Source organism: Podarcis cretensis, assembly GCF_951804945.1.
Source record: "Podarcis cretensis genome assembly, chromosome: 7".
Lineage (NCBI taxonomy): Eukaryota > Metazoa > Chordata > Lepidosauria > Squamata > Lacertidae > Podarcis > Podarcis cretensis.
The window spans coordinates 13,270,165-13,294,956 of record NC_137176.1 but is presented as its reverse complement, the minus strand read 5'-3'; the positions used below and the strand labels follow the sequence as shown (position 1 = coordinate 13,294,956).

Genomic DNA, 24,792 nt, shown 5'->3' with positions numbered 1-24,792 from the left:
TTTTTAATTTAAGTACTTATTTTATTTACTTATTTATTCTAAAATTTAAATGCCACCAACAATGCCTCACATAGTGTCTAACAAATAAATTATTAACACAATTAAAACGTTAAATGATGTTGAATGCATACCTAGATTTGCATCTGAAAGAGCACTGAAGAGTTTATTTAAATATTAGTATGAACCTGAGTGCAAATGCAGAAAGCATTGTGTAGAATATTTTTTTACATCATTTGCAACACTGGCCAATTTTTTTGCACCTCATGCATGTGGGCAGTGGCATTTTCCACTCTCATGCTATTGTTTACTGACAGTGAGGCAAATGTAACTATAAAGGAAGACAGTACAAAAAGAGGGTGGGATAGATCCTTTTTCTAAGAAATCCATCCATGTTATTTGTGTATATCTGTATTCTGAAATTTCCTCATAACTCAATGCTTTGTTAGTTAGCAGAGAAAATTATTTTAGTCAAGCATTTTGTTTTGTGAACTAGAATTTTTCTTCCTTTTGATAATATGGTATGAGTAGAAAGTTTCCTTGTCTAATCTGATCCTTGAGACATACAATAAAGACTAAAACATGGGGCAGGGTTATAAATAGTGACTTGCGTGCCAAGGCCCCATGAACTGCAGTTCCCCAGTGGTTAACAAACAGACCAACAGGAGTATTTAGGTTTATGAGCTGAAATAGGCCACAACTTTATTGGTTACAGATGTGAGCGGTTTGGCTTAGGCATTATAGAATCATAGAGTTGGAAGAGACCACAAGGGCCATCGAATCCAACCCCCTGCCAAGCAGGAAACACCATCAGAGCACTCCTGACATATGGTTGTTAAGCCTCTGCTTAAAGACCTCCAAAGAAGGAGACTCCACCACACTCCTTGGCAGCAAATTCCACTGTCGAACAGCTCCTACTGTCAGGAAGTTCTTCCTAATGTTTAGGTGGAATCTTCTTTCTTGTAGTTTGGATCCATTGCTCCGTGTCCGCTTCTCTGGAGCAGCAGAAAACAACCTTTCTCCCTCCTCTATGTGACATCCTTTTATATATTTGAACATGGCTATCATATCACCCCTGGCATTGGGTGAAGCCAGGCTATATCTCAACTCCCACCCATCTGCAGGGAGTCCATCTAAGATTAAACCACCAATAGGGGGAGCCCTATTGCTTACATCAAATAGTGGCACCCCGAGGGGTCCCCTTTGGTGTCGTGGAATGGCCCCAGCCCACATCCAGACAGATAGGATCCACACACCCCAATCCCTTTAGCAGGATACCCTTAATGAGGAAAGGCAGACGAAAGCTATAACCTCCCCTCCAAAGGCTTACCCAATGCCTAATCTCACAAAGTTGTGACGATAGCTACAAGGCGAAAACCAAATGGCTGGTGCCAATTTGCCAAGTGGAAAAAATGTCTACCCAGCCCCAACAATATGGCAGCCAACATTTGTCCATAGTAAGATTGTGTCAGAGCAAAGCATGAAGAGTGGGTGGGTTGGGAGATCCGGCGAAAGGGTGAGAGAGGAGGGCCCCCTGGCCGTGGCGTGGTTAAATTTCCATGGCCACGCCCCTATAAATGCTGATTGGCTAGCGGGGCCACAGTGGGTGGCCCCACCCAGTGCCAGTCATGCAACCAGGATGGCACAAGGGGGGCGTCAACTCCCCCCCATGCCAGATCACTGCAGGCCCCTTGGATGCCCAGCCGCAACACTGCCCACCGAAAAAGGTGAGTGGACATACACTATTAGCAGTGATGTGGCAAATAGAGCAGGAAGTGTACTCCCTTGTCTCTCAAGACAGACAGGTGGTTATTTGTATTAGTATTAGTATTAGTATTAATTACTTATACCCCGCTCATCTGGCCTGGCGTCCCCAGTCACTCTGGGCAGTTCCCAACAGAATATTAAAAACACCATAAAACATCAAACATTAAAAACTTCCCTAAACAGGGCTGCCTTCAGATGCCTTCTAAAAGTCAGAGAGTTGTTTATTTCCTTGATATCTGATGGGAGGGCGTTCCACAGAGCGGGCACTACCACCGAGAAGGCCCTCTACAGGATGCCAGCAACTAGTATTTGTCACCTCAGGTACTCTTGTCCTCTTCAAGCATTCAGTTAGAATGCATGGCAGCAACATGTGATCAGGACTAGTCTGAAAGAAGCTAACTTGTACATAGATATTTACAAACATGAAGACCCTGGTCAGTTTTTAAGGAACCTGTGGTTCCCTGTCATCCCTGAACATTGTCCATTCTGGGCACTGGAACACTTCAATGTCAGGCAGGCAGCCAGGTTTCAAAAGTAGACCATGGCTACTCTCTTTGAGTTGCTCAACCAAGAGTCAAACCTAATGCCAGCCCTTAATTAGCTGTGGTCTGGCTGATGTGACACAGTACTCCACTTTGGCTATTAGCTTCAATGCAGGTGGAAGGGACACATTTTACAATGCAGCAAAGATCCAACTAGCAGCCAGAGAGCTGCCATAGGACTGCAAGGAATAAGGGGCCAGATTCTGCTCCCAGAGTCCCTGTTTAGAAAAGCTGCAGGTACTATTTCTTACTATTTTTTGCAAATAACAACAACACACACAATATTAAAGAAAAGTAAAACCACTGAGTTTCCTCCCCAAAAAACTAAATTCTCTTGCTTCCAGTTAGTCCTGCTAATTAGTACTCTGTTTTTAATAGAAGTTGCAAGTCTGATTTATTTTATTCATTATGAGACACATTCAGCCCTCACCAAATAATGCTTCCATTGATTTGGCTGTAATGAGAACAGCTCTCAGTGGTTTTGTGTTAAATTATCAGATGTAAAGTCTACATCACAGTGTACATAATGTATTCAGAATGGAACAATGCCATAAGTGCACTATGAACACTTTTTCTGCTGCAGCAAAGATATATATATTTTTCAGTAAAAAGAGCATTCATTGTGTATTGATACGCCTTTTAAATTTTTAGAGATATGAACCCTATATTTCTATCGTCGTTTCACGACAGTTAATTATTTTCTTTGTTTGCTAGAGCTATATTGTAATACAGCAATTTTAATCATCTTGTATCATAACTCGGCAGGGGAGAAGTGTGTAGTTAGCCTGGTTTCATCTTCAGGATCCTGTTATTGTAAATCAGCCTCTGCAACGGTGACACCAACATTAAGCAGAACAGACCCTGATTTGTCTCTAAACATACAGCTCAGTAGGCAGAATATCACAAAGCTTGCAATGCAAATAACTGATTGAAACCAATATATTCAGAATAGCAGGTGTGAGTGACTACACAAATACCAACTCTGTGTGACTGCACATTTGAAAAGTGTCTCTAGAAATTGATAACCTCAGTTTTTGCAGAGGGTGCTTTGTTGGGGCAGAGGTCAATTTAGGGGAGAGCAACTGGTTCGCCCACACTGGACTCCAAGCCAAGAGACTGCTGCAGGGAGCACTACAACAGTGACTTTGAGTGAGAGGCGAGGGGGATCTGAATTTTGGCATCACACAGGGTGCCACTGAAATTCAAAAGCTCCAACTCTGTCACTGTTTGGGATCCCTTTTAAAAAAATGCTCCACAGTGGATAACATAAGGGAAATATTCTGTAGGTCTCCATTCTGAAAATCCAGTTCACTCAGACCATGTTAGCCTAAATCCCAGTACAGTGGTGCCCCACAAGACGAATGCCTCGCAAGACAAAAAACCCGCTAGACGAAAGGGTTTTCCATTTTTCAAGGCGCTTCGCAAGACGAATTTCCCTATGGGCTTGCTTCGCAAGACGAAAACGTCTTGCGAGTTTTTTTCCTTTTCCCCCCTTTTTCTAAGCCGCTAATAGCCGCTAAGCCGCTAATAGCGCTAATCCGCTAATAGGGATGCTTCGCAAGACGAAAGAACCGCTAGACGAAGAGACTCGCGGAACGGATTATTTTCATCTTGCGAGGCACCACTGTACTTCAGTTTAACTAGATTATGATTTAGGCTGATCATCTCTCTAAAATTTTCTATCTGAATGTTAAAACATAGCATAAGCAATTACTCGTTGGTCTTTCCAAGTGATAATTCTGCCAGCCTCCTTGAATCTTTTATTCTGGATGACAACACTACAAAAGAATCTTTAAAACTGATACACTATACTGTCACTTTTTGAACATTTATCACAACTTAAAAGATTTACAGTGCAAAACTGGAGACTTCCCTTTGTGTCTCCTGTATGCCATTTATTGGACTAAAGCTGGTTTGCCATACTGTTATGCCATACTGTGGGTGTTATGCCATACTGTGGGTGGCCAACCTGCAGGCTGACTGCCCTAGATTCACTGAGAGTGGAAACTTGGGGCCCAACTAGAGTGGGCTGTTTATGCCACAGAGTCAAGCTTACAGAGTCCCACCTACCTTCCCAACACTGTTCTGCTGCCTAACTAGGTTGCAGCAGTGTTGAGAAAGGAGCTGCATATATAGTAAAGATCAGCACACTAGGGTGGCATTTAATTAGACTTGTCACTTATCAAAAACCATGTGAATTGCATTATCTATGGGCAGCTTCATCGCTTAATAATTGCACCATTTACTTACATATGCCATTGAGCTGTCACAGGTGAAACATCCAAAGCAGGATTTTCATACCCTCACTGTGACACAGGGCTTTTCAGTGGAGTTGGGTCACACATTAAGTTGTGAGTCATCAGGTGCTGGGTAATGAGGAAGTGGTCTCATACTGTCGTGAATTAGCCCTGTGTCTTGCTTTCACATACCAATTTAGTATGGGTGCCCTTAAAAACAGAATAGGTTCTCACTGTGATTATGGGTAGAATCCACAAAACGCTACTGGCATACAGATCTCATTGAAGTCCTTTTCCTGGAGACAGGTTTTACGGATTGTCCCAAATGTGAGTCAACACACAAATGTTGACAGTGTAAAGGAGTGGGTGATCTGACCTAGTGAATGCATAGACATTTCTTTCTGCTTTGAATGCAAAATCACTAATCAAAGGCTCTTTCACAAACAAACTCCGGAAAATTCAAGCCTAATAATTATGTCTATTTATTTTTCTTATCTTAACACAGCATAGCATATTATCTTCAGAATGAACATTTAAATAAGTAAGGTAAATCTAAGCTACAAGTGTGTTTTAAGGCTGCTTTAAAAAAAAACAACTACCAAAAATTGTATTATTTAAAAATCTCCAGATGTAGTGAACATTTTCTAATTCACTTGCATAAGCTCCAGTGGCTTCTATACTGAAAGCCACATCATTTATTCTGCCTGCTTACATGCAGATTTAGGACCACAACAAATTTCAGGGAGCTTTTCACAGCTTTAGTTATTAAAAAGTCCTATCTTTGCAGACAGTAGTGTAGCTTTTGATCTTTCTGTAAAGAAAGACAGACAATTCTCTGTACAGCACAGCACCTCAGTCTGAGTAATTGACTGACAACCTTCCTTTTGAAGTTCGTTATTTAACTAAGTCTCAAAACTTGCTCCAGGCAAGAGAGAGAGAGAGTCAGAGGTTTCTGAAGGGCTTGTGTAGGTCAAGGTTGCTCTAACTTTCTAGTCCCTTCAGAAGTACAGTGCCTTTGGAGAAGATTTCTAATGTTTTTCAGCCAGTACCTTCAAATTACGATGATTCCTTCATAACCCACCAGCTCAAACCTTTCCAAAGGTTTCACAGTACAAATAACATCTTGCACCACAATGCTTCCCCCTCTGGGCAAATGGTGAATTTTGTATGGCCTCCACTGACTCACAGTACTTCTCCAAGGTTTCAGCCAGGAGTCTTTCCCAGGAGTTGGAAAGCCAGGAGATACCAGGGCTCTGCCACTCAGCTGTGGCCATTTCCCAAAGCTGATCAGCAGAGGGCTATCTTGTGCTCACCCCTTTTTATCTCACGAAAGTGGATCACACAAGCGAATCCTCAATATGCCCTTATGCACTGACCCTTGTAAAAGGTTTTGCATGTAATGGACCTGTGAGCCAGCGCCAGGTACAAAAGCAGAACTGCTGCCAGAGCCCCTTAGCTGGCACAATGCTAAGGCCCACAGTAGGAGCAGAGGAGATATCTTGTATTGCCATTCAAGTCGTACTCTTAAGCTCAGAGACGTGAAGTCGCATTGCTGTCATGATATCATTTCCAGCTCCCTTTGCTGATATTCCCCTACCACGGTACAATAAAGTCAGGCATAATGCCTAGTTATTTCCTGCTCTTAAGGGAAATTAAACAAAGTGACCAGTGCATGTAGCTGGAGAACATGAATTCTGCCAGAACCATCTGAGTGAGTCAATGATAAGCTGCTAGTTTCAGTTCTTTCATATTCAGTGTAATCTAGTTACACACTTGTTCAAGAAATAGCTCTGGGAATAATGGCTTATTGGTTTTCTTGCTCACAATTTGGGGGAGGGGGGAGCTGGCTGCTGTTACCTGAATACAGATACAGAAGTTTTTTTTTTGTGATCCTGTTTTTATGGCTGCTGCTTTAGTTCATTTAATCAGAGGTGAATCAACTAAAATTTTAATCACAGATTAAACTTGTGCCCTTGAATTAAACTGTGGGGAGGTGGACTTGCACACAGCTGAGCAGGCTACACAAAAACACACGCTCTCTCTTTTTTGTGTACCAAGATTAATAATAAAAAGGCCTTTCCTTCCAAAAATGAGTGATAATCAGATTAATAAACAAAGGCTATCTTACACTTAACAGAAATGGGTCTTTGTTCTCTAAATACTCAAAAGATGCACCTGTGCCATTGGATAACATGCACACTTATTAAACTTGCATTAACTCACCCTCTAGCTTTAATTTACTTAATTGGTTAATCAACTAAAACATATCTAACTAGTTGACAGCCCTGCTTTGTTCCCTCTGACGTAGAACAGAATTTAAATTTTATTAGGCACATCTGTGACAGTTGCTATACCATTAAATGAAATCCTTTCACTACTTGCTCAGAATGCCAAGTGTACACTTGAAAGGTCAAGGTGCCCTCAATTCCTCTGTGGAAAATGACATAGGGGTTGCAGGAGGATGTTGGAGTCTGTGAAAACCCTTCTTCCTCCAGCTGGAGCCTCTGCTAGATCAAAATTCCTAGAAAGAAAAGAGCCCTTCTATTCACAGAAGGTCAATCTTTACTCCAACCCTGGTCATCTCTATATGTGATAAGCTGCTCTCAGTCTATGCCTAATATTCATAGCTTCCGTACATAGCATAATCCTACATTTGGAACCTTGAAAAAGAACTGGAACAAGTTCACTTAACTGTAACACTTTATTATTATTATTATTATTATTATTATTATTATTATTATTAAGACAGTCTTTACATTCATCCAATGTCTATATTTCCTCTCTTGTTCATAGTTCTAAACTCCTCATAGAGATTGTACTTACACAGTGCTTTTCTTGTGCAGGGTTCATTATAATCTTTTTCATGTCCTTCTATGAGATATTTCCCTTCTACTCCCATTTTATCGATGGGGAACAAAGTGATACAGGCTTTCTCAGGACCACCTAAGGACATGATAACTGAAAGTTATTTTTTGGGATAGATTTCATTCCTCTGGAGCCTGTAAAAATACGTTGCATCATACCACCATAAGCTGACCAGAAAGTGATGGAAGTATAATTTGCTCTCAGCACGCTGCCTCTCTCAAATCTCTCCCAAGATAATAATAATAATAATAATAATAATTTATTATTTATACCCCGCCCATCTGGCTGGGCCTCCCCAGCCACTCTGGGCGGCTTCCATAGAAAGCAAAAATACAATAAAATATCACACGTTAAAAACTTCCCTGAACAGGGCTGCCTTAAGATGTCTTCTGAATGTCAGGTAGTTGTTAATCGCTTTGACATCTGCTGGAAGGGCGTTCCACAGGGCGGGCGCCACTACCGAGAAGGCCCTCTGCCTGGTTCCCTGTAGCTTTACTTCTCGCAGTGAGGGAACCGCCAGAAGGCCCTCGGCGCTAGACCTCAGCGTCCGGGCAGAATGATGGGGGTGGAGACGCTCCTTCAGGTATACTGGACCGAGGCCGTTTAGGGCTTTAAAGGTCAGCACCAACACTTTGAATTGTGCTCGGAAACGTACTGGGAGCCAATGTAGGTCTTTCAAGACCGGTGTTATATGGTCTTGGCGGCCGCTCCCAGTCACCAGTCTAGCTGCCGCATTCTGGATTAGTTGTAGTTTCCGAGTCACCTTCAAAGGTAGCCCCACGTAGAGTGCATTGCAGTAGTCCAAGCGGGAGATAACCAGAGCATGCACCACTCTGGCGAGACAGTCCACAGGCAGATAGGGTCTCAGCCTACGTACCAGATGGAGCTGGTAAACAGCTGCCCTGGACACAGATTTGATCTGTGCCTCCATGGACAGCTGTGAGTCCAAAATGACTCCCAGGCTGCGCACCTGGTCCTTCAGGGGCACAGTTACCCCATTCAGGACCAGGGAATTCTCCACACCTGCCCGCCTCCTGTCCCCCAAAAACAGCACTTCCGTCTTGTCAGGATTCAACCTCAATCTGTTAGCCGCCATCCATCCTCCAACCGCCTCCAGACACTCACACAGGACCTCCACCGCCTTCACTGGTTCTGATTTAAAGGAGAGGTAGAGCTGGGTATCATCCGCATACTGATGAACACCCAGCCCAAACCTCCTGATGATCTCTCCCAGCGGCTGCATGTAAATGTTGAAAAGCATGGGGGAGAGGACAGAACCCTGAGGCACCCCACAAGTGAGAGCCCAGGGGTCTGAACACTCATCCCCCACCACCACTTTCTGAACACGGCCCAGGAGGAAGGAACGGAACCACTGTATGACAGTGCCCCTAGCTCCCAGCCCCTCAAGACGGTCCAGAAGGATGTTATGGTCGATGGTATCAAACGCCGCTGAGAGATCCAGCAGAACTAGGAAACAGCTCTCACCTTTGTCCCTAGCCCGCCGAAGATCATCAACCAGTGCGACCAAGGCAGTTTCAGTCCCATGATGAGGCCTGAATCCCGACTGGAAGGGATCCAAATGGTCCGCTTCTTCCAGGCGTGCCTGGAGTTGTTCGGCCACCGCTCGCTCAATCACCTTGCCCAAGAATGGAAGATTTGAAACTGGGCGATAGTTGGCCATCGTGGCCGCATCTAAAGATGGTTTTTTAAGAAACGGTTTAATAACCGCCTCTTTCAGCGGGTCTGGGAAGGCTCCCTCACGGAGGGAAGCATTCACCACCCCACGAAGCCCATCGCCCAGTCCTTCCCGGCTAGCTTTTATAAGCCAGGATGGGCAAGGATCCAGGAGACAGGTGGTTGGCTTCACTCGTCCAAGCAGCCTGTCCACATCCTCGGAGGTAACAGATTGGAATTGATCCCACTCAACTTGACTAGACAGAACTCTAGCACTCTCCCGCCCCGGCCCTGCTCCCACGGTGGAGTCTACTTCTTCCCGAATCTGAGCGATTTTATCTGCAAAAAACTTTGCAAAATCATTGCAGGAGAACATGTGGCCCGTACTGGGCCCCGATGTTGCAGGTGGTTCCACTAAATTGTGAACCACCTGAAAAAGTCTCCTGCTGCTGTTTTCTGCAGATGCAATAGAGGCGGTGAAGAAATTCTTCTTCGCCGTCGCTATCGCCACTTGGTAGGCTCGACGTTGAGCTCTAACCTGTGTCCGGTCAGATTCGGAATGAGTTATCCGCCACCGGCGCTCTAGCCGTCTCAACGATTGTTTCATTGCCCTCAGATCCGTGGAAAACCACGGGGCTGTCCGGGCTCCATGCAATCGGAGAGGGCGCTTCGGAGCCAAACAGTCAATAGCCCTGGTTAACTCCACATTCCAGCGGGCCACCAGGGAATCGGCTGAAAGGCCATCAACATGGGATAAAGCATCCCCTACCACTCTCTGGAAACCATTTGGATCCATTAAGTGGCGGGGGCGGACCATCCGAATTGGTCCCACCTCCCTGCAGAGGGGATGGGTCGCAGAGAAGTCCAGTTGCACCAGGAAGTGATCTGACCATGGCACTTCTTTCGTTTCGCTTTTACTTAGTGTCAGATCACCAACATCCATAGAGGTAAACACCAGGTCCAAGGCATGTCCGCGACTATGGGTTGGGCCAGACTTATTCAGGGACAGCCCCATGGAGGCCATGCTTTCCACGAAGTCCCGAGCAGCCCCTTGTAAGGTCGTGTCGGCATGGATGTTAAAATCCCCTAGGACGACCAAGCTAGGTGTCTCCAGAAGAACATCCGCCACGACCTGAAGCAGCTCGGGCAGGGAATCCTTGGTGCAGCGGGGAGGTCGGTACACCAAAAGGAATCCTGTACTGCCCCTATTGCCCAACTTCCAGAACATGCACTCGGAAAACTGGGTCTTCCCAATAGGACGCCTGGTGCAAACTAATGACTTCCTATAAATCACTGCAACCCCCCCTCCCCGCCCACATGACCTGGGTTGCTGTGCGTAAGAGAAACCTGGTGGACAAGCAGCGGCAAGGACAGGCCCATCTGCTTCATCCAACCAAGTCTCTGTTACACATGCCAGGTCAAGTCCTCCATCCATGATCAAGTCATGGATGGCAGTAGTCTTATGAATCATTGACCTGGCATTGCACAGCAGCACCTTCAGGTCATGTGGGTATCCCTTGCTGATTCTAGTATCCATCCGGTCAGGACCAGACCCGGAGGCAGGGATAGTCCTCAGACAACGACTAAACCTGCCTCCTCTGTAATGACATGGTCTGGTCTTAGCGTAACTCCTCCTCCTACCCGTGATCACTGAGATCGGTTGTCCCAGTGCATCCCCCCCTGTGGAACATGCCCCAGCCATTTTGTGGGCTGGGGCCCACTCCCCGGCAGCCCTGAACCCTCCCCCTAAGAACAAAATAACACCTTAAACAAACAAAACCAATAAAACAATACAAACAAAAAATGTAAAAATTACAAAACATCAAAAAAATAATTAAAAAATAATAATCCCCAAACCCAACCAAACATCCATCCCACCCCCACCCCCCACATATAAAAAAAATTAAAAAAACATTTTAAAAACACTCTGCCCTTCCGGCAGTAACAACAACTGTCCTAGTGAGGCCTGTCAGGCCCCGCCCTGGGCCAGGTGGTAAGTGGCAGGAAGGAGCAGGACCCTCAGGCACTCAGGGGAATCCTCCTGGGCAGCAGGCAGCAAGCAGCAAGCAGTCCTTGCGAGGCTTCAGGCCCCGCCCCAGGCCCGATGGTAAGTGGCAAGAGCAGGGCCCTCAAGCACTCACTCAGGGGAGTCCTCCTGGGCAGCAGGCAGCAAGCAGCAAGCAGTCCTTGCGAGGCTTCAGGCCCCGCCCCAGGCCCGATGGTAAGTGGCAAGAGCAGGGCCCTCAAGCACTCACTCAGGGGAGTCCTCCTGGGCAGCAGGCAGCAAGCAGCAAGCAGTCCTTGCGAGGCTTCAGGCCCCGCCCCAGGCCCGATGGTAAGTGGCAAGAGCAGGGCCCTCAAGCACTCACTCAGGGGAGTCCTCCTGGGCAGCAGGCAGCAAGCAGCAAGCAGTCCTTGCGAGGCTTCAGGCCCCGCCCCAGGCCCGATGGTAAGTGGCAAGAGCAGGGCCCTCAAGCACTCACTCAGGGGAGTCCTCCTGGGCAGCAGGCAGCAAGCACCACGCAGTCCTTATGAGGCTTCAGGCCCCGCCCCCGGCCAGATGGTAAGTGGCAAGAGCAGGGCCCTCAAGCACTCACTCAGGGGAGTCCTCCTGGGCAGCAAGCAGCAAGCAGTCCTTGTGAGGCTTCAGGCCCCGCCCCAGGCCCGATGGTAAGTGGCAAGAGCAGGGCCCTCAAGCACTCACTCAGGGGAGTCCTCCTGGGCAGCAGGCAGCAAGCACCACGCAGTCCTTATGAGGCTTCAGGCCCCGCCCCAGGCCAGATGGTAAGTGGCAAGAGCAGGGCCCTCAAGCACTCACTCAGGGGAGTCCTCCTGGGCAGCAGGCAGCAAGCAGCAAGCAGTCCTTGTGAGGCTTCAGGCCCCGCCCCAGGCCAGATGGTAAGTGGCAAGAGCAGGGCCCTCAAGCACTCACTCAGGGGAGTCCTGAGTGAGTGCTTGAGGGCCCTGCTCTTGCCACTTACCACTTACTGGGCATCTCTCAAATGCTGTGGCTAGCCATAATTTCATATTTACACCTATCTAGAATTAGTAGCTACAATGCTAAATCTTGAACACTACCTGTGAAGAGGAAAGTTTATGAAGTTCCAGTTCTCAGTCAACACATTATGTTACCTTCTGGACAGTCCATCACTGAGATTATCATTGAGGTGACTGAGGCTGTTCCCTGTATTCATGGGAAGCTCAGTTACAGCCTTTGCTCCTCCTCTCTGGGTCTGTTGCCCATGAGATTAAGTGCAGAAATACCAGATCCATATGATTATAACTTGAATTCAGGCTGTTTTCCACAGACACTAAAGCATTTTACTACACAACGGAAGTCTTGGATGGAGTCACTTTAGTTTTATAGTTCTAGTTCAAACTTGGATTGTGTGGGTCAATGGCAGGGGATGGTGTACGGTCATGTGTTTTGGCAGGAGGAAGTGAGGTATAATTGTATCATTTTTCAATGCTCGTTTGTCTTATTTCTCTTGCCTTGATTAAAGCTATTCATTGCATTTCCTCCACCTACTAGCGTTATCTAGGTTAGACCTGCTTGTGCATGTTCTTTGCTTCAATCTCTCGTCTTTGCGGTGCCATGTAAGGAAAGCAGGAAAGGGGCAGTTACTAGGTGTAGTTATATCTCAGGTACATATACATCTAAGATTTTTTTTAAAATAAAACCCCACAAAAATGCTCTTTTTTGCCATTTAACCTTCATTATATGCAAGAAAAAGCCTTTGACATTCGCAGTGAACCCTCCCACTCTGAAATCTCGTATACCTTCCTCAAAACCTGAAGTAACCCCTTTTTCATAACATCCTCACAGCTTCTAGTCACAGTATACTTTGCTGAAACTGTGGCAATTTGCTGTAATGACTGTAGTCATACTTCTGGCATGCCCAATAATTTCTTTGGATGCCAACTCCATAAACAAGATATCACAGCATAGTTTGCACCATGCAATTCCCTTGCATGTTATGTCTAATCGTAATTCCACAATTACACTAAATTTGCACACTCCTCCGAGCCACATTTTCTCCCAGAAAAGACTTGAAACAGGTCACAAGGTTCCACAACGCTCTGAGTGGGTTTACAAGCCACCTGCATGAAATGAACTATTTTGAAAAATGCCTACATGATTTGATGGCGGTGCTTTTATAGGGCTTATTATTTAGTTCCCTGTATAACATCAACAATATGAATAATGAGGCCTGTTATGTCTGAGGTTCTGTCCTTCATGCTTTGTCTCACACACTGCTCCCTGTTCTTACAGCTCTGTTATTCATTAGATTAGGTCTTGTCATCCTTGCATTCACAACACAGGAAATCAATAATTAATTATGGATAGGTAAAGCAATGCCTGACTTGCTTTTGAGACCTCCGTAGACACACATTAGAAATAAATTATTGGGTATTGCTCTCTAGAAGTTTTCACTTAATTGACTTGCCCTAAGTAACTGCATTCAGAGCAGGGTGCTGCCCTCCACCAAGCCCTGGTCTCCCCTTGGCATCCTGAACAGTACTGTGCTCAACAGCTGGTGGCTAAAGGCTAATCTTATATTGACCTGAATTCTGTATATGCCCTGCAGCCCATCTCAGCTATCAATCTCTTGACAGCTTGCTGCATTGGTCAGTGCTGACTTGCCCATAACCACAGTCTCTACAACAAAGGTGGAGAACCTATGGGTCTACCCCAGATGTTCCTGTGCTCCATCAGCTCCAGCCATCATGTCCATTGGTCAGGGATTATTATTGCACTGACCTACCAGGTGGTCTCTAATCATGTGGTCTTCATCTTTCATCCTTGTCCCTAAAACACAAGCATGCAAACCGAAGCCCATTCTCTTCACACCTTGCAAAGTCATTCTTAGCCATCCAAATACTAAGGAGCTTGGCTTTGCGATTGACTTGTGTTGGATTGTCGATTCCGCACAATCAATAGAAGTGTGATAGGCTCAGTTTTTTCTGTCCAAGCTGACAGCTGGAATTCATGTGTATCTCTGGCAAATTGGTTCTATGGCTCTTTGTCATAATACACTGCTCATGCAATTACTTTGCTCAAGAACACATGAAACTAGGTTGTAAGCCTTGGCAATTTTTATTTTTTAAAAAAGCTCAACATATGCCTTAACTTTCTGCAAAGTAGCCCTGAATTTCTTTCTCCTTAAAACTAAAACTGGAGGTTTAAGAAGCTTATAGGTGAAAGAAGGTTTCTCTTGCCTTATGACTCACCTAATCAGCAGATTTTGAAAGTAAAACAAATCCTGTAAGATTCCTTTCATGTGGCAACCCAAGGTGATGTGCAAAGGTATAGCAAATTAACAGTACAAATCAGGAGAAGTCCGCAAAGCAATGAAGATGTTGTACATTTAGTTTTTGCTTAATAATGTTTTCATAAATCTTTTGATGCATTTTAAATGGGTATTATATGCGTTTTTAAAAATTCTACGTTGCTTTGAGACAAATTTATATCATCAGCAACAAATAAAGTGGTGTGGTGGTGATTTAAAACATGGTACCATAGGTTGGAATCAAGCACTAGCAAAAAGTATGGGAGCAGAAGTGTGTCTTCAACTTGGAAAACATTCTAAGTAGTTCTTAAGAAATAGTTTTCATCAAGAAAAGCAGGCAGATTATTCAATTATTTGGGGGTTGGATTTTGTTTTTCAGAATACAGTGGTGCCCTGCAAGATGAATGCCTCGCAAGACGAAAAACCCGCTAGACGAAAGGGTTTTCCGTTTTGGAGGCGCTTCGCAAAACGAATTTCCCTATGGGCTTGCTTCGCAAGACGAAATGTCTTGCGAGTTTTTCCGACTTCCCCCCCCCCTTTTTCTAAGCTGCTAAGCCGCTTATCCACTAAGCTGATAAGCCGCTAAAAGCCACTAAGCCGCTAATAGCGCTAATCCGCTAATCCGTCAATGGGCTTGCTTCGCAAGACAAAAAAACTGCTAGACGAAGAGAATCGCGGAACGGATTCTTTTTGTCTTGCGAGGCACCACTGTATCTCTAACAGATAATCAGTGCATCTTCTATAAGGGTGAAAGGATCAAACTACTGATTTTGAAGACCACAGTTCTTTAAATAAATAGTCTTGACAATATTTATTAACCATCATTGAATGCTAAGCATGTCTACCAAAATACATGTTGGTATGACCTAATTTTGGAGATTAGTACTTGTAGGCGTGACAATAAGTAAATTAATAAGTAATCACTTTTGCAGTGTCCTTGAGGTACCGTTCAGCAAAACTACGAATAAATAACAGGATGGGGATGTTAGAATATTAGTGGACACCCACAGTTCTCTAATCAAAAGTAATGAGCCCAATTCCTTTCAGCTTTACTTTTTTATTTTTTAACAGCAGCTGAATGATCTATACTTAAGAACTGCAACAAGTTTTAGATTTATTGGGACTGCTTTCTTAACATTTACACCTAAAATCCAGCTCACACCTCCTGTGGTATTTCAAGGAAACATGACATGGTATGAGATGTGTGCATTAAGGAGAGCAAAGAAGGAGTGGCTGAAGTCTTAAGAGCCTGAAAGTCTAGCTTTTCCTCCTCCATGTATATCTTTCCATCTCAAAATCTATTCCCTACTTCATCTCTGGCTACTTATCAGAGAGGTGCACATAATGATCTAGCAAAACCACAACCACCAGTTTCTCTTACACCTTTCTATAGAATTGCTTTAGGGGGAGGAGGTGAGATAGTCATTGAACAGATGTAGCCAATAATATACTTGTGAATAAATGTTTCAGGAGATGCTAGTAAAATTAAATGAGTACCTTCTTTTCCCCTTTTGATATGCATTTCTTAACTGTTTAACTGCAAGTAGCCAACCATGCCATAACTCCCATAACGTGACGTCTTTCTAAATGTATCAAGTATTTCTGTCTTAATTTTGCTCAACGAGAGTAGGATGTAGGCAGGTAAATTGAGTGCAGAAATGCACTTGTACATCTCTTGCTTCTGGAGAGATTACTTTTTCTGTGCAGGAGACCCTTATATACTGTACCTTTTAAGTATCCAAATCAATTTAATTAAATTTCATTAGAAGCACTAGAGCTGAAACAAACTAATGAAAGCAGCCAGCACATCAGGTGGTATTTATTTCTGCATTAAATTAGAAATACTCCCTTTTGGCTTCTAAAAATTAGTTTAAATATTTAACACTAATAGCTTTTGGAATTGTTGATGAAGTAGGCCTAATGAATTTGTTACTGACAGTTTACCTTTAAAATGGAAAATGGGCTTGTTTTCTTGGAACCGAGACAGGCTAATGTTATATTTTGATTACTCACATTAGAAAATATTGTGATGGTCTTACTGGACATGCCCATGAAGAATCAGTGCAATGTGAAATTTATTTCTTATTTCTTGCTTTGGTCTGACAAAGCACTATTTCAGCTGAGTCGAATTTACATGTGGCGTGAAATCAAACTACAGACTGGCCCAAAGAGAACTTTCTGTTGCTTATGTGGTAACTTGTTTTGCATGACGTGAGATTATAGTGATGGGGCAGAACCAAATTATAGCTAAAACAGAATACAGACATACCTTGGAAGTCGGAACGAAATCCGTTCTGGAAGTCTGTTCAACTTCCAAAACATTAGGGAACCAAGGCGCAGCTTCTGATTGGCTGCAGGAAGGTCCTGCAGCCAATTGGAAGTTGCGCCAGACGTTCGGGTTCTAAAGAACGTTTGAAAACCGGAACACTCACTTCCGGTTTTCAATCATTTGGGAGCCAAAGCGTTCATCAACTGATCCGTTCGGCAACCAAGGTACAACCGTAGATTGAAACATAATATAATCAAAGAATCAAAGCAAGTTGTAGACATATGACTTCCTACAGTAAATTCCTATGATATTAAGAGTCAACTTGTGTAGATTATTTGTTTTACCCTGCATAGCTGACCTTTCTGGCAAGGCATTGCCCTGCACACACCTAGCTAAGGAAGGCAAATGGCTGATAGTTAATTCTTTATTGATGAATGCACACATTTACAGCAGCTTTTAAGATGCACCAGAAACACACCTCTAGCATTTAGGTAGCTGACACTAACTTTTCCGGGTTCGTGCCTGTCAGAGCAGTTGAAGCAACAGTGGGATCATGCCCCCCCTCCACGGTCTTACATACTCTCATCTGACAAAGTGTGTGCATGCAACCTGAGACTTCTCAGATGTATTGAATGTGTCTGGTTCTTCCAAAAATTCCAGTTCATTTTGTAATGGCATTGGAGTCTGGGTCAGAGCACCAAAGTTCCAAATGGTTAAAAGAGAGGGTGCAGTGGCTCTGTCCCATCCCTTGCTGCCTCCGGGGTCTCAAGTATGATGTAAAGTTCCCATTTGGGGTTCAGGCTCCTTATAGCACTGATTGTATTGGCTGGTTTCTGAGATGTTGGATTATCTAGGGATGGTCAGAGGTAGGACTCACATTCCACTGGGATTCCAACAATTCATTTAAAAAGAGAGGTCAAAATACTGTGTGAAATCTTCTAAGCAAAGTGGGAAAAGTCTGCCTTTCTCACTCTAATCATGCAACAGCCATTTCCACAGAGCTGTGTATGCTTTGGAGCAAAGATATTTTGAGATCAGCATTAAACAAAGTGAGCTGCTTTGCAGCTGACTCTAAGCTTTTAAGAGCCCTTTGGGACAAGCCTAGATTCATAGGGGGAAAACTCCATTGACTTCCATTGACTTCAAAGTGATCAGGTGATTCGAATGCTGTTAAGCTTTCATTCCTCAAGCCATTAATTTAAGAACACTCATACCGAGTTCAGTTGTACTGTCTTGGCAGTTCGAGGATTGTAGCCTTATTAATTTAAAATAGATGGTATATATTACTGTGTGTAATTAAAAATGCACACCTTTTAATTTTTAATCTATTAATTACTTCCAGCACTGAAACAGCTTGATACTTAGTGTTTTATATCTTATCTAGCCACGTAAAATTGCTGTGTCTATCAAAAACAGTTGTATAAATGCCAGCTGTTGCAGCTCAATTCCTCTGTTTAATTTCATCTAAATTTTAGGGCCATTTCATATCTAAGTTGGAGAATAATCTCTGCAGCTGACATATGGTCACTAGGTTTTGTAGGTTGATATGTGAAGCTCTGGGGAGTAAGTTGATGCTCAAGACATGTTCATTCTATTATATTTGAGAATAGGCTATCTTAGGGCTTGTTTTATTTTCTTTAGCTGCAGTCATCAGATATACCTTGACTTTTCACACCTAAGCTTCTTGTTAATCTGGCTGTGTTCCACCATAAGACATTGCTAAACATCCTTCTTTGAACAAGCAATCATTTTCTTTTTGGACAACAACATCCTGGGCAAATGGATTTAGTTGGGGAAGTTCTTTGTCTAGATCCCTAGAAGGCCCTGAATTAGGTATCTTTCTCAATTCCCCCTTGAGTTTTGCAATTTAATCAAAACCCCTGAATGTGGCTGAAAATCAAAAGAACTCTGCTTATTATATTATTTATAAAAAATATAAATGGGTTTGTTATCCTGATTTTACAAAAGATTGTCCCTACCCAGTAGCCATACATATGTCAAATAGAGTACTTTGGAATAAAGAGTGCTGGATTCAGCTAAATCCAGTCTAGCATAATCCAGTGCTAGCCAATGGGGCTCCCCACCCCGTCCACTCTTGGGGGGGGGGGTCAGGAGAACACCCAGAACAGCATTTGGGGGGGGGGGAAGAAAGGAGTGGTTGTTCCATCTGGCAAGCAGGAATGCTCACACTGATTGAATTATTGTCTTAGTGTGATGTTGAATTCCACCCACTATGTTGACAATCTATTGCTTGCCAAATTAATCTGAGCTATAGTGTATATTTGATGAAGGATTAAGAATGAGGTTTGATTTGAAAAGCCATGTAGAATCTAGCTTTCAATATGGATAAGTGAGAGAAATAAAGGTTTTTCAAGGACTTTGAAGTATTGTGTTTAGTTCTGCTGGCCATGGAATGTTCTGTAATAATTCTTACCTCAGTTAATACTTAATAAACATCAGTAGTTGTGTAGCTGAAGATAATATATTTGGCATTACCTTTTGTCTGATTTTAGACAAATTATCTGGCTCCTGAGAGAGAATGTGTGGATTTAAACAATCTTGTCTTATCAGTAGTAGTAAGGACTAATGGTCATTACTAGATATTTCTTTTCTATTGGCTGTTTTCTTTTCTTTCTTTTCTTGCAATTTCTTATCTAACCCTCAACAGTCTAAGGATATATAGATTAGATTGTTTGAGTTGCCTGAGCCTTAAGGATGTTAGATTTCACTTATAAAGTTTTGTTTTTATTTCTTATACTAGTCAATTTACACTATTTGACTTTGCATACCGGGTGAAGGGAAAAGACAGATTTTCACTTTTGCTCTACTTATATATGTGAATATTTTGCAAATTAGCAATCATTATTTCTGAAAGGAAAATCAACATTGAGTACAGAAAAATAAGTGCACAATCCAATCAAGTACTTGTTACTCTCATTAATATCATTGGCAGAGATTTAAGAAAGTACTTAACTCTCCCACTAAAAAATTTAAAAATTCAGACAGGTTCATCCCATAACCTTTTATTCATAATTGGATGTAGGTGTTCCAATTTAGAATGTAAATATTCCTTCAGCAAAAATACTGGAGCAGCGGCAGAACAAAAAAAGGGGTAAGGCCCCGAGTGATATCCAATAAAGTCATACCTAGAGTAGACCCACTGAAATCAATGAACATAATAGGCATTTAAGTCCATTGATTTCTCCTCTGAGCATGTGACATAGCTGGATACTACTCAGTAGTTAAAATAGGAAACACAGAAAATCTTGTTCATACTCATTCATATATTGAAAATCCAAGAAAGATCACCAAGCTATTTTTAATGATAGATTACATTTTCCCATATCTGAGTAATATTTTCCAGCATTCTAAGTGTGAGTGGCAGACCTTACGACACAGACTCATTCCACCACCGCATGTGTGTACATTGGTCAGGAGGTGCGAGCGTTGTCGATAATCCAATAATAGTGCACTCACACTTACAAACTGAATGGTAATTCTCATTCTGGTGCAAGGTTTTTGACTGACTTTATGATGTGTTTTTAATCATTGCGACCTGCTCTGGGATCGCTTGGCAACGAAAGACAGGATATGAATTTTGCGATAAATAATACATGAAATCGAACATTATTTTTTTAAAAAGAGGATATATTAAAAAGGATCGTGCGAGAGATCTGTCCGTTGATGAGGAGCAAGACCAGTCTGTAAAAGATAGCATATTAAACTATTTATTCCTAACTTGGCTTACTTAAGTTTTATTCTCAAACATTGAACGTGAGTATATTTTTTTGCTGATTTTGTCATCCCCCCCCAATATGTTATCCCTGTGCAGGATGGATGGTCACAGTATCACTTTGTAGCCTCATCTTCAACGATAGAGAGGGATCGGCAAAGGCCGTACTCCTCATCGCGTACGCCCTCCATCTCTCCTGTGCGCATGTCTCCCAACAACCGTTCAGGTAAGCCCAAATTTATTAATAAGCTGGGAAGTAACCCATCATAAGGGAAGATATCTCCAGTCTGTATATGTTAACTTTCTGTGGATGTTCCATCTCTCCTGACAGCAAAACAATCAGGATAAACCACAAAGTGGGTCACAGTTGTCTTTAGGATTAGTACTAGGAGAGTTTTCTTGTTTTCTTTTTGGGGGTTTGTGTGTTCTGAACCACAGGCCGAAATGAGGTCCTGAGAGAGTGCTTTGATGCAAGGAGGATGTCAAAAACATCCAAAGAAGGATGTCAAAAACTCCAGAACGGCCAGTTCTAGTGCTTTCTTAAAAAACGGTATAAACTTGTAACACCAACACCAGATGGACATCACAACAGTGATAGGTCATCATGACTTGTCCGCACCCGAGCAAGCATTCATGCATTCTATATATATATATATATACAAAGCAGTATGTGTCACTTCGGCCGAAACTTCCCTGAGAAGATGAGGGAATTGGTGGCAAATACCCAAGTCTTACAGGTAATTCCCCTTTCTGAGCTCAGACCCCAAAGATAAGGATAACATCAAAACAAGCCAATTAGCATATGTCAGAGTGAGTGAATGTAAACATATATGAGCTCATTGTTACAACTACCAATTAATTGTGGGGTTATCTTGATTACCAAGATGGCATTTGCAGAGCTTCTGGAAAAGTTAAGCTTTGATTCAACACAGGAAAGTAGTTGAGCCAATAGATAATTTGACTTCAACCTTAGTAACTTTGCTTTAAATCTCTACTTAGCCATGTGCTTGGTTAGATAGTTGTACAGTAGTACCTCTGGTTAAGAACTTAATTTGTTCTGGAGGTCTGTTCTTAACCTGAAACTGTTCTTAACCTGAGGTACCATTTTAGCTGTTGGGGTCTCCCGCTGTCGCTGCACTACCGCCACGTGATTTCTGTTCTCATCCTGAAGCAAAGTTCTTAACCCGAGGTAGTATTTCTGGGTTAGCGGAGTCTGTAACCTGAAGCGTATGTAACCTAAGGTACCACTGTAAATTGTTGATAATCAAGCCATACCCTACAGAGCAACGTCGGAAGCAACATGCTTTTAAAGAAATTCTGTCTACGTAATTATCAGTAATAATTACAATTTTCCATGTTACTTGACTGTGAATGATGGGCATGGCAGCTTCATCTGTGTCCTACCCAGCTCATCACTGCTGAAGCTAGTGGGCATGCCAGCCCCCCGGGGAGGTCTGGAATAACAGCACTCTCAGATGTCCCCAGGAGACAGTAGTTGGTTATGACCACTGTGGGGAGCCTGAAATTATTCCCATGACTTTGAGCAAGCTCTGCTCCAGAAGGGATGTCCTACTCATGAAAAAAGACTTGCTTGCAAATACGATCTAATTGTGAGCAGAGCAAGGAAGTCAATAATTGGGTGTAGCTAGATGGAGAGAGAGATGATAGATGATAGACAAGAGGAAATGAAGAGCCACCATCTCTCCACAGCTTCACAAGAAAGATAACCCTGAAATACTGGGTGCCCCCAGGAGCTCTCTGGTTGCCCATAAAGATAGACAGTCAGCAGGTATAAAGGGATATGAGTTTCAAATGTTTTCCAACTCTCAATTTTAAAAGCCTGCCAAAGAAGGGCAGTGCCAAAGAATGCTCCAACTACCGTACAATTGCACTCATTTCACACACTAGCAAGGTTATGCTTAAAATTCTACAAGGCATGCTTAAGCAGTATGTGGACCAAGAACTCCCAGAAGTGCGAGCTGGATTTTGAAGGGGCAGAGGAACCAGAGACCAAATTGCAAACATGCACTGGATTATGGAGAAAGCTTGAGAGTTCCAGAAAAACATCTACTTCTGCTTCATTGACTGCGCAAAAGCATTTGACTGTGTCAACCGCAGCAAACTATGGCAAGTTCTTAAAGAAAAGGGAGTGCCTGATCACCTCATCTGTCTCCTATGTGGGACAAGAAGCTACAGATAGAACTGGATATGGAACAACTGATTGGTTCAAAATTGGGAAAGGAGTACGACAAGGCTGCATATTTTTTCCCTGCTTATTTAACTTATATACAGAATTCATCATGTGAAAGGCTGGACTGGATGAATCCCAAGCCAAAATTAAGATTGCCGGAAGAAATATCAACAACCTCAGATATGCAGATGACACAACCTTGATGGCAGAAAGTAAGGAGGAATTAAAGAACCTTTTAATGAGGGTGAAAGAGGAGAGCGCAAACTATGGTTTGAAGCTCAACATTAAAAAAAAAACGAAGATCATGGCCACTGGTCCCATCACCTCCTGGCAAATAGAAGGGGAAGAAATGGAGGCAGTGAGAGATTTTACTTTCTTGGGTTCCATAATCACTGCAGATGGTGACAGCAGTCATGAAATTAAAATACACCTGCTTCTTGGGAGAAAAGCAATGACAAACCTAGACAGCATCTTAAAAAGCAGAGACATCACTTGCCAACAAAGGTCCGTATAGTTAAAGCTATGGTTTTCCCAGTAGTGATGTATGGAAATGAGAGCTGGACCATAAAGAAGGCTGATTGCCCAACAATTGATGCTTTTGAATTCTGGTCTGGAGGAGACTCTTGAGAGTCCCATGGACTGCAAGAAGATCAAACCTATCCATTCTGAAGGAAATCAGCCCTGAGTGCTCACTGGAACGACAGATCCTGAAGCTGAGGATGCAATACTTTGACCACCTCGTGAGAAGAGAAGACTCCCTGGAAAAGACCTTGATGTTGCGAAAGATGGAGGGCACAAGGAGAAGGGGACGACAGAGGACCAGATGGTTGGACAGTGTTCTCGAAGCTACCAGCATGAGTTTGACCAAACTGCGGGAGGCAGTGGAAGACAGGAGTGCTGGCGGGCTCTGGTCCATAGGGTCACAAAGAGTCGGACACAACTAAACGACTAAATAACAATTTTAAAAAGTAACATGTTGGAACTTGTTGGGGCTATTTGTGAGTGTCACTTGGTTGAGAGAACTTGTGCACTTCATAGATACTCAGTTTTATTATTACAGCAGAAGGTCTTCTGCTCAGTAATAATTCACTTTTAACAAGAATGATATAGATGGTGGTGCTGACAGCTTTGCCATGAATTCATTCGCAATCACAAAGGCTTTTATTACTAGAGACATTGCCAAGGCCACCACAATAATGTGGCAGCTTTTTTCTTGTTAGTGGAATCAATGGAGAAAAATGCTGTTAGCATCCTTTAATAAAGGACCTAACCTTGAGAGACCTTCCTTTATCTACCATATTCTGGTTAGATTTGGTGCCACTTAAGAATGTTTTTCATTGTGATGAACATTTGTTACAACAATTTACTCATTCCAGGCAATTTTATTCTCTCAAGTCTCCTAAGGGGGTGGGGGTAGATGTGGGGGAAGAGAGAGAGAGATTTTTAATATTTTTTAAGGAAAACATCCTTGTTGAAAGGAAGGACAATTTTGTTATAATCCATGCCAATTAAGGGGAGGGGGGTCCTTCCTGAAATACTGTGCAAGGTAAAGCATTGTTCTTATTAATATAGAAAGGGTTTTTTAATTCACGTTCCTTTCTCTTTGTAGAGGGTGTTTGTTTGTCAAGTAGCTTCCAGTGTAAGAGAAAGAAAATACTGGTTTTTCCTTAGTGAAAAATTGCATGATTTAAATACTAGCTTCTTCTGGGCCATAGCTTAGGGGAGAGAAGGAATGTTTTTTGAGAACCACACAACTGGAACTCCTCATTTGAGAAGGAGATGCATTGCCCAAAGTCCTTCCAAAGCTAGAGAGATGAGTGGAAGGTACAGTAACTGTGGAAACGATTCCAGATCCCTTGAGTTAAGAGATCTTGTCAGAAATTACAGGAAATGAAATAACCAGTCTATTGGTGACTACAATCTAATTTATAACCTCTTACTAATTAATAGTAAGAGAGTGGTTTTACGTTTGTTGACATTGCAATAAATGGAGTCTCTTAAAACATACTAAAAAAAAAAGGTAAAGGACCCCTGACAGTTAAGTCCAGTCACAAACGACTCTGGGGTTGCGGCGCTCATCTCGCTTTACTGGCAGAGGGCGCAGACGTTTGTCCGCAGAGTTTTTCCGGGTCATGTGGCCAGCATGACTAAGCCACTTCTGGCGAAACCAGAGCAGTACACGGAAACGCTGTTTACCTTCCTGCTGTAGAAGTACCTATTTATCTA

General features: G+C 43.1%; 1 protein-coding gene and 1 long non-coding RNA gene across 9 annotated transcripts in view; one reads left to right on the top strand and one right to left on the bottom strand.

Moving 5' to 3' along the window:
• The window catches only part of CTNND2 (catenin delta 2), a 528,002-nt gene that overhangs the window by 485,756 nt on the left and 17,454 nt on the right, over positions 1–24,792 (top strand). For all 7 annotated transcript variants that reach the window (XM_079984908.1, XM_079984909.1, XM_079984910.1 and 4 more), the window contains one exon: positions 20,475–20,601. In XM_079984908.1, the coding sequence (XP_079841034.1) occupies positions 20,475–20,601 (127 nt within the window). The remainder of the gene's footprint in view (positions 1–20,474; positions 20,602–24,792) is intronic.
• Positions 1–24,792, bottom strand: part of LOC307220971 — a 54,177-nt gene that overhangs the window by 18,693 nt on the left and 10,692 nt on the right. For both annotated transcript variants that reach the window (XR_013841235.1, XR_013841236.1), the window contains exons 2-3: positions 6,898–7,064; positions 4,557–4,753 (exon numbers count right to left, since the gene is read on the bottom strand). This is a non-coding gene — a long non-coding RNA (uncharacterized lncRNA). The remainder of the gene's footprint in view (positions 1–4,556; positions 4,754–6,897; positions 7,065–24,792) is intronic.